The sequence below is a fragment of the Drosophila teissieri genome, chromosome X, assembly GCF_016746235.2.
Source record: "Drosophila teissieri strain GT53w chromosome X, Prin_Dtei_1.1, whole genome shotgun sequence".
Lineage (NCBI taxonomy): Eukaryota > Metazoa > Arthropoda > Insecta > Diptera > Drosophilidae > Drosophila > Drosophila teissieri.
The window spans coordinates 17,006,271-17,015,720 of NC_053034.1; the positions used below are offsets into that span (position 1 = coordinate 17,006,271).

At 42.9% G+C, this 9,450-nt stretch overlaps 1 protein-coding gene across 1 annotated transcript; it reads right to left on the reverse strand.

Annotated features, from left to right (window-relative positions):
* Positions 1-3,397: 3,397 nt before the first annotated feature.
* Positions 3,398-8,168, reverse strand: LOC122624405. Its single transcript, XM_043803927.1, has 3 exons — positions 7,934-8,168; positions 4,249-4,424; positions 3,398-4,188 (listed from the first exon to the last, which is right to left on the reverse strand). Exons 1-3 carry the CDS (start codon positions 7,989-7,991, stop codon positions 3,649-3,651), a joined length of 774 nt encoding a protein of 257 aa, XP_043659862.1. The 5' UTR covers positions 7,992-8,168; the 3' UTR covers positions 3,398-3,648.
* Positions 8,169-9,450: the final 1,282 nt, after the last annotated feature.

Genomic DNA, 9,450 nt, shown 5'->3' on the forward strand with positions numbered 1-9,450 from the left:
TGTGAGTGTGTGTGTGGGTGGCTGAGATCCCCGATTCTATTTCCCCCACCCGAGTACCAAGATTCTCGGACAACTCCCTTTTGACACGCACACAAATCACTTGATTCAATCATCTCGAAAATTGATAACATGCCATTTACAAATGACATCGCTGGACGAAAAAAAAAAGCAAACTCATTGAGCGTCTGCCACAAATTATTTATAGGCCAACGGCAACAACAGCAGCAACAACCAACAAAAAAAACACAAGATACCCCAAAAAATTAGGACACGTGCCGCCAGTTGACCAGCCTCCTGGCCACGCCCCCTTTTTAGTCTCGGGTGAAAGTTGCACTGGCCCAGTGAAAGTAAAGCCTTCTGACCGCACACGGCACGCACCCAAAAAAAACACAGCCCAAAATACCGCTTAGAGTACCAACTATTAGATATCCTGTAGTCATATCATATCAAAATTTTGTTTATTTTGTAAATAAGGTTGATTTTACGCGAGAAGCTTAACAAATATGAAGGATATACTTAAATATATTTAAGTTGCGTATAGAAGACATTATACCCTCGCTAAAACAGGGTATAATAAAAAAGAAAAAAAGAAAAACAAGAGGCAGGAAAATGTTGCCACCCCTCCTCCCCTGAAACGGCCTCATTTGGGATGCGTTGCACGCTGAGCTTTTCATTTCAATTTGAACGCATTTTTTTGCGGCCAAAGAAAAAATCTAAGAGGGGAATGCAGAAGGCTAACCATCACAAACTGAACCAACTGAAGAAACTGAACAATCTGAACAATCGGCGCAATCGGACAATTGATTCGAACGCATTTGCGTGCTTGCCCCGAATAACTGCAAATTATTTGGAGTCCTTCGTATTCCTTTGTGTTGTGTGTTGTATATACGTTTTTTTCCCCCGGCGATTCCCCATTGTGCCATCAGCCTCATCAGGCGGCAAAATGCCAAAATGGGGGGTGGTCATGGAATCAAGTTAAGTGATTCGCTACGTGATGCTCTTTTGGGGCCAAGCATCGTAAAAAGGCGAAGGCATTGGGCAAAAAGTGGAAGTGGACAAAAAACAGCAGAAGGTCTCCCAAGTAGCGCAAGATATATCGCAAAAAACTAATAAATTATTAAAGAATTATGTTAATTACCACTAAATTGGATATCAAAATTGCACTAATAAACATATGTGCATTTCGCACTAAATAGTATTTATTTAAAGTACTTAAGGTACTTCACTTTCAATTGGAATCATGACCAGCTTTCTTTGTCTGAAAATGGTAGGAAATATGGTGGGGGTATGCTAAGATGCCCTTTGGAAGTAAAACCCTCAGCCAATATCAAACTGCCATTATGACCCAAGGCTGACCGATCCATTGAGCATTAAACAGTTGACCAAACTTTAATTAAGAGCACAACGAAAACAGTCAAACAAAAAGCCAAAGCCACAGAAAAAGCCAAACAATGGAGGGGGCTGAAAGAAAGAACTAACCGAAAAGTCAGCAACACTTGAGCCAAATGTCAAATACACAAATATCCGAAATGCGAATGGAAATGGGAATGGAAATGGACATGAAAATGAAAATGAAAACGAAAACGCAAACGCCCTCCGGGGTGCATTTGCCAGCCAAACTTAGTGACCCGACCCTACAGGACGACCCGATTGAATAGAAACTATAACGAGACAAACAATAACTTGGGCCCAGGAAAGGTTAACACTCCGAAACACCCCCATACCCTCACATCCTTTTATTTTGGTATTGATAGCTAAGCATGCATAGTTTGTTCTGGGCAAACCGGAGACAAAAAATGGAAAATGGACACAAGGAAGAGTTAGGGCCAAGGCAAAGTGACAATAACAAGGCGCAAAATGGACACCACCGCACTACAACTGGTAGTGGTAGTGCTACTGATGATGATGATGACAATGGCCCGAGATCGAGGACTTTGTGCTCCTTGGGAGCAGACTTGACATCCGGCATAAATGTCAAACGCCAACTTTGACCGCAAATCTAGCTGCTTGGCCTGGGTCAATGCAGCCATCGAAAAGGAAAGGACAGCCGATGACCATCAGCAGCAGGATAAATATATATATATTCATGACGATTTTCGAGACAGGAGGCAGGACCTGCACAAGTCCATCAGTTGCCAGGCTAAAAACTTAAATATCTACATACATATATGGGCATGTAGTATATATATATGTACATATATAACCACCCATGCCATTTAAAGCACATCTCGCATCCGCTCCCGTTTGCCATTCCAAATCCCATTCCCAACCCAATTCCCATCCCTTTCCCAACCCACATCCAAATCCAAATCCAAATCCAACCAAGTGCGTCGCTTAATTACAAAACGAACAACGCATAAAAACCAACAGAAGCTGGGTTCGTCGATGGGCCACCTCCTCTGCACAGTACCCCCAAGGAAGGACACTATTGTCTAACGGGACTCAATGCCATGCCATGCCGTGCACTGTGAGAAAATCCATCAGGAATTCTTTAGTTTACATTGGGCATAAAATACAAATTGAAACACATGCATAGACCAACTACAAATTACTTGCAAAAGAAATATTGCTGGCATTGGAGTGATTTCTTTTGAAAATACTTTTCCAATTCGACACATTTTTTTGTGACAGTGTCTTGTGCCGTATCCCCACGCCCCCCCACTCGCCGCCTCATCGTTTGACATTTGCAATATTTGACATTCAAGTAAAGGCATAAATTTGCCTTTAATGAAATCCAAAGGCGTCCCGGCCATGGGGATGTATCTCTCTATATGGCGGGGTGTCTGCACCATATGAATGTGGTTTCGAGGGGGGTGGCTGAAATGGAGGTCCTTCGACCCCCCCCCCCACTCCCCTTGGACGACCATTAGGCGGCCAACCGCAGCGACAGCTGGCAGGGCCAGCAAATTACAACAGCGGAAACGAGCGGAGTCTATTGAGCGGCCATTGAACATGATGATGGCTGGAACGTGTCCTTGGCTCCGCTTTTGGCACCACACTCGGTTGTAGGCTCCATTTTAAGCACTCGAAACCTATAATGCCATTTAAAGGGTTATCTTCAGGCACCTATAGTAGTTAGTAACTATTGGTAACTGCTTTTGGGATGACACTCCATTTTAAACATGCCAAACCTATAATGCCATTTAAAGGGTTATCTTCAAACATCTATACTCGTTAGTAACTATTGGTAACTGCTTTTGGTACCACACTCGGTTGTAGGCTCCATTTTAAACACGATAAACTTATCATGCCAAGCACCTATAGTAGTTAGTAACTATTGGTAACTGCTTTTGGTAGGCTCCCTCTTTTATGCCATTTAAAGGGTTATCTTATAGTAGTTAGTAACTGTTGGTAATGGTAATTCCCTTCCAAAGGAAAAAAACTACAAGGCACACGATTGCATTGCAACGTGTTAGTTTTATTCATACAATTTGAGAGCACGCTCAGTTTCGAGAAGTGCACACGAATAATTTTAAAGCCTAGCGAGTTTTCTCTAGCGAGGTTTCTCTACTATAAGCTGATCCACATTATTTCATTACGACGAATTTGCATTGTGCACAGTCGATGGATATACTTGGCATATCCCATTGATCGACGTATGGTGTGTTAGTTATAAAAGTATTTGAAATATTAAAAATGCAAATAAAATCAAATATTCGGGGATGGCTTAGGTGCCCCCCCTTCATCGCTGAGCTTTGTAGTTCCTTCATCGCTGGGCTTTGTAGTTCCTCGAGACTTCTTGGCATTCTTCGGCCTGGCATACAACACCTTATTGAGGGCTTTCATGTAAGGTGCATCCAGAATGGTGAAGTATTGATAGCCATACTTTTTGCCATAGACAGTTACGATCTTCCTGATGCCCACTTGGACCCTGGCCTTTTGTTGTTCTGCTTTCTTCCGTTCGTGATAGGTGAATAGGCAGTGTTGCACATCGGCAGCCTGCACAAACTGATTCAATAGTTCGCGATGGCGGTGCTGTTGTTTCGGCGACTTCTTTCGATGGGCTCGTATGCCAGGCCGCCGTGGTAATGGCATGTCAATGGATGAATCCGAGGTTGTGGAGCTGCTGTCCTCCGACGAAGGAGGTTCATTCTTCGCCTCATCCGCCTCATCCTTGTCCTCTTCATCCTCTGCATCGGCGCACTCAGGTAGTTCTCCCTGGGTAACAGCAGTGCGGCAGAACAAAGTCTGGTATATTCGATGGGAGGTATTACAATACTATTTAGTATAAATGTTTCATAAACTCACTTGGAACTTCTGCACTTTCATCAGGACAAATACAAAGCAACAAAAGAGGCCCATGGCACAGATGGTCAGTCCAATCACCAGCGTGGTATCGTAGTGCGTCTCCTGTCTATCCAGCACGTAGTCGAATCCCATGTACACCATCAAAGTTATCCTTCTTATGAAGCCGAAAAAGCCCTCTGCAATACACAAATCATGGTATCATCACAGGTATGTCTTGCCAATATAAAATGCATCTCAAGTGGAAAGTTAGTGTGTTTAAATGGGTCGTGTGTTTTAGTGTGGATGCTTGTGAATGGAAAAAGAGATTTGCAATTAAAAACTTGAAATCTGCAAATCTGCGAATCTGCGCAGCGAAGGCAAATAAAATGCAATTAGCAAGATTTGAATTAATTAAGTAGTAAGTACAGTCGTCACCGGCTAGGGCAAACAAGTTGATATGGAAACCCCAGGCCGGGCTCGAAGTTTCACATTATTAATAGCTGAAAAGTAGTGGGAAAGTACTATACGAATACGGAAACTGGGTATTTCTGCGAATTCTGGGAATTCTGGGTGTTGTGGGTGGAAGGCGAAGACGTGTGCCAGACAACTCATACACCATACACCATACACAAGCACATGGAACAGTTGTCTTTTGTTTATCTTGCGCACAGACATACGGAAAGTGGGAGGTGGACTAGCACTACCCTTGCAAGGACGAAAAGGACGAAAGGAGCAAAAACAGCGGCGGCAGGAGCAACAACAGCAAAGTGCAATTATCGCAAAATACCTTAAGGTTTACATCGTCGGTGTGGCGGGCAGGAAAAGCAGGGAAAATAGGAAAATTTCACAGTGGCCCACAGGTGTGCCAACCCCCTCTTCCCTCCCCCCGCCCCCTCTGTCTGCTGGTGTTTACCCAAGTGCTTTGTATTGAAGTGCATTTCGGCATGTAATTTGTAGTTCTTTGCTATTTGATTTTTCAAGCTGCTAGCTTAACCCAAACCCAAACCCAAACCCAAACTCCAACCCAAACCAGGATCACTTCCAAACTTAAATCGCTTTGCCACAGGCAACACCGCGTAACGCGAACCGGCGGTTGCTCTCCATTGATATGCCAATTAACAGATCGCGTTTGTAGCTTTCCCAAGCAGCGATCACATTTGTGAGATGATCAGCACAAAAACCAGCTACAAGATACAAAACGAGCCAGATACAAAAAAAGAAAAATGTATATGGGAAGAGGGCCTTTGAAGTTCGATAATTGCAAATTCCTTGTGCATGTTTCAGTTCGCATCAAATCGCCGCGCAATGATCGGATTTAAATCAGCGGCGACTGTGGCGCAACTAAATTGATCTTTTATCGCTTCAACGACGCTGCTGCGCTGCTCTCGGGAATCTCGGCGAGGCAAGTATCCGAGTATCTCAGTATCTGAGTATCTGACTAACAGAGTATCTGAGTATCTTTTCGAATCGGATCGGATCGGATTGGTTCGGTTTAGTTGGGCTTTGGTGGAGGGGCCTGCAGTTGGTAGCCGGCGCGTAAGAGCTTACAAAATACGACAACGCACAGAAGCACATAACTCAGCTGATGGAGCAAAAGACGATGCACTGGCAACCACTAGTTGGAGTAACTAGAATTAACAGCTGCAAGATGTAGCAATACAATATTCATTTCTTGCGGTGCACAACTAAAGCTGGAACCACTCAACCGATTGGAACAGGAGGATCGACGACGATGAGGACGAGGATGAGGACGTTCACGCGCTGGGATTAAATCGGAAGTTATGCGAATGTCAAAAGCTCGTCTTGTCTCCCGCCCCTCGAGGAGCCTTGATTGGTGTGGAAGCCACAAGGCACGAGATTCGAGATTCGAGATTCATCGCCTCATGCGAGCGATGAAGAGATGGCCATTCGGCTGCCGGGAGAGTGATGAAGTAGAAATTGTTACCGTATCGAATGCGGATTAAAATCAGCTAAACAAGTTGCCAGTCGCATTGGTCGCTCAATGTCTGTCGATCCTCCTCTTCAGCTTCTTACCCTCCTCCAGCTTCTTTTCACTTTTAGCCATATTGATGGGCCGTGAAGAGGGTCAATGCGAATCGATAACGAATCAATTAGGAGTTTGTTGCTCGTGAAGCAAGAATATTGCGAATTTCAAAAGGTATATTAACTATTGGACAACAGGGAATTAGATGGTAAAGTGTAATAAGTTTTCGTACGAAAACCCATTTAATAAACCCATTTGAGCCAAGAAATGAATCGAAAGCCCACTTCCCTTGACTGCTGCTGTTACTTTCACTAATCAGCAACATTTCAAGTGGCTGGGCAAGAAAATAAATAAAAAGAAATCGGTCGAAAATGAAAGGGATTAAACAAATAAATCACTTGGCTCCGTTTTCAGGACATTTTCGACCAGATTTTTCACAACGCGAGGGTGAAACCAAAAGGGCAGAACAAAACAGAAAAAAAAGGGTTGCCCACACCAATTAATGAGCTAAAAATTGTGCAGCATTGAATGAATTGGAATTGGAAAGGATACAGGCGAAAGGATTTGCCGCTGTCCCACAGCGCAAAAGAGCAAAATTAATGAAGATATTTCGCTGTCGTCGGACCAAAAAAACGGGTGAGGGGGAAGACTTTTGAGTTGAGGACCAAGAAAAAATCATTTGATTTTTAATTACGCTGATTTTTTATATTAGAACGGAAACAGCTTGGAATAGCAAACACCTTGGAAATTAACACGCCCCAAGTTGAGACGAAACGAGAGACTCGACGAGGACGACGAGGAGGACGACGGCTTGGTGACTGGTGACTTGGCCACTTGAGCCACTTGGATCGCAATATCTGGGGATCCCGGGGGTCTGGAAAGTGAGTCCGGTGCCCGGTACGGTGAGGCCATGGATTCGCGGATGGCACTGCCAACTGGCCGTGGCACGCACGAAAGGGTTTCAACTTAATTAAACCGTTTCTTCTTTTTTCCCACTTTTATTTTTCCCTCCTTTCGACGCAATTGAAAATGGTCGGTAATATGCCGGCGGGGAAAATGGGGGGAAATGGGGGGAAAAAGGGGGTCTAAACTGGCAACTGTCATCGTATTGGCCACTGCGAAAAGTGGGCACAAATTGACATCTAAAGTGCTTAAAATTTTCTTTAATTAAGTGTGACAAACTGTGGGCAAAATAACCCAGAGACGACGGGTGATGAATACCCACTGACAAGGAGCAGCTTTTGCGTGGCATTGTAAAATTGTAAAATGTAAGTAAAATGTTTTCAATTATGCTTTTCTACCTACCAAAGTGGACTTTGGAATATATGTCAACTGAATATGCAACTCGAAAACCATGTACATATGCAAGTTTGCTTCACGCAAATGACTCATAGCGCAGCTTTGGCATCCCAATAAATAACCAAAAAGTGCGAGAATGAAGATTGAAAAGCCAGGTGAAGAGAAGCAAAAAAAAAAAAAGAAAAAAAAAGGAAAAAACCGCAGGTGAGGAACAGGAGCTGCCCACGCAGAAGCAGATAAAACGCGGAGGACACTCAATGGTGGTAATTTGGAGCTCGTAAATAAGCAAAGTGCAGCATTAATAGTTGCTGATTAAGGAGCGCCTACGATAAATTAAAATTAAGTAATTTAGACCCACGTACGCGTATAAGAACGAACTGGTTGAGTGTAGTGTAACTGGAAACTGGAACTTGAAGAACTTACCGAAGTTGCCCTTCGGGGCATTTGAGAAAAGCCAGTAATCGAGAAAGCCGCTTTCCATTTTCGTTTTCTTCAAGTTACAAAATATAATAAATCTCACTTATTTTTCGTCGAAATATTTCGAATAAAATAAATTCTATTGAGCAGAACACGTTCTACAGAACTTCTGAAATATTTCGAATAAAATAAATTCTATTGAGCAGAGCACGTTCTACTCTCAGCCAACAGAACTTCTGACTTGTTTCACACAAGCAGCAAAGCCTACTAAGAAACATTACAATTTCAAACTGATATAAGTTATCTTATATCAAGTTATTATATAACTTGAGAAACCCGTTTGAGTATTTGAAACCATCCAAACCATAGAACTATGTAGATATCCAGCACTTGGCCAAATTAGCGAGGCATAAGGGGCAGAGGCAATTGGTCTCAATTCGACATAAATAATAATCAATTTGATATCAAATCGAGCCACCAACAGACGACAATGTCCTTGCCGAAAAGCGAAAGAAACCCAAACACAAGCACACAAAACACACGAGAAAAAAAGAGGAGAATCAGAATTGATGATTATTGCTTTTTGACAGAGATTCGCCAAGGCGACAATAAAAACGAGCCGGGCCAAAGGAAAAGTCCGTACTCACATGTCCTTTTATGAGGATTCGTGGGTTTTTGTGTTAGTATCAATAAAATAGCCACACACACACATACACACACATACAGCCGAAAAGTGGGAGGCCGAGGGAAAAATATTTATGTGCATGTTATAGTAAGTGCAAAATAATAGCCGGCGGTCGAAATTAGGGGGGTGGAGTGACGAAAAAAAGGGGGGTGGAAATGGGGATGGGGATGGGAAATGTGGTTGTAGTGGCAAAAAGGACGCAGACACGTAGCACGCAGACTAGTACTAAAAATGTTTCAACAATTACCAAGGAAAATGATATGTGCTTCTGTTGGTGTTTGCGTGGGTGAAGGCATATGTGTGCGTGAGCTTCTGTGTGCCTTCTGTCTGCGTGTGTGTGTGTGTGTTGGCAATAATGCACTCGACACTTTTATTTCTTTTTCATTAGCCAAAAAGCGACTTTCGCTTCGTTCCTTTCCTTTCCTTTCCTTTTCTCGGCATTTGCCATCCAATTCCCCCTCCACTTTTTGGGTCGTGACCTACACATGTGTGCCGCGCCACGCCCACTAAAAAGTGGGAGGGGATATAGGCACTGAACCAAAAACATTTTCAATATCTGGGAGAAATTATATAGCACTAAGTTTCTTTTAACATTTAGAATGATACATGTTTAAAGTTATTAATCTTTAATTCTAAAACTGGCCATGATTTATAATCTATGATTTTAATATTAAATCGTGACTTAGGGTTTTGGGTACACAGATATATATAAAATCTAGTTGGCATTCATGAATATATTTCCAAATATTTCTGATCAAACTATCCATGCTTTTTACTGTCACTTCAAATTTCCACCTAAGCTCAGCGGCCGCAGCAAAATTCAGTCAACAAACAGATC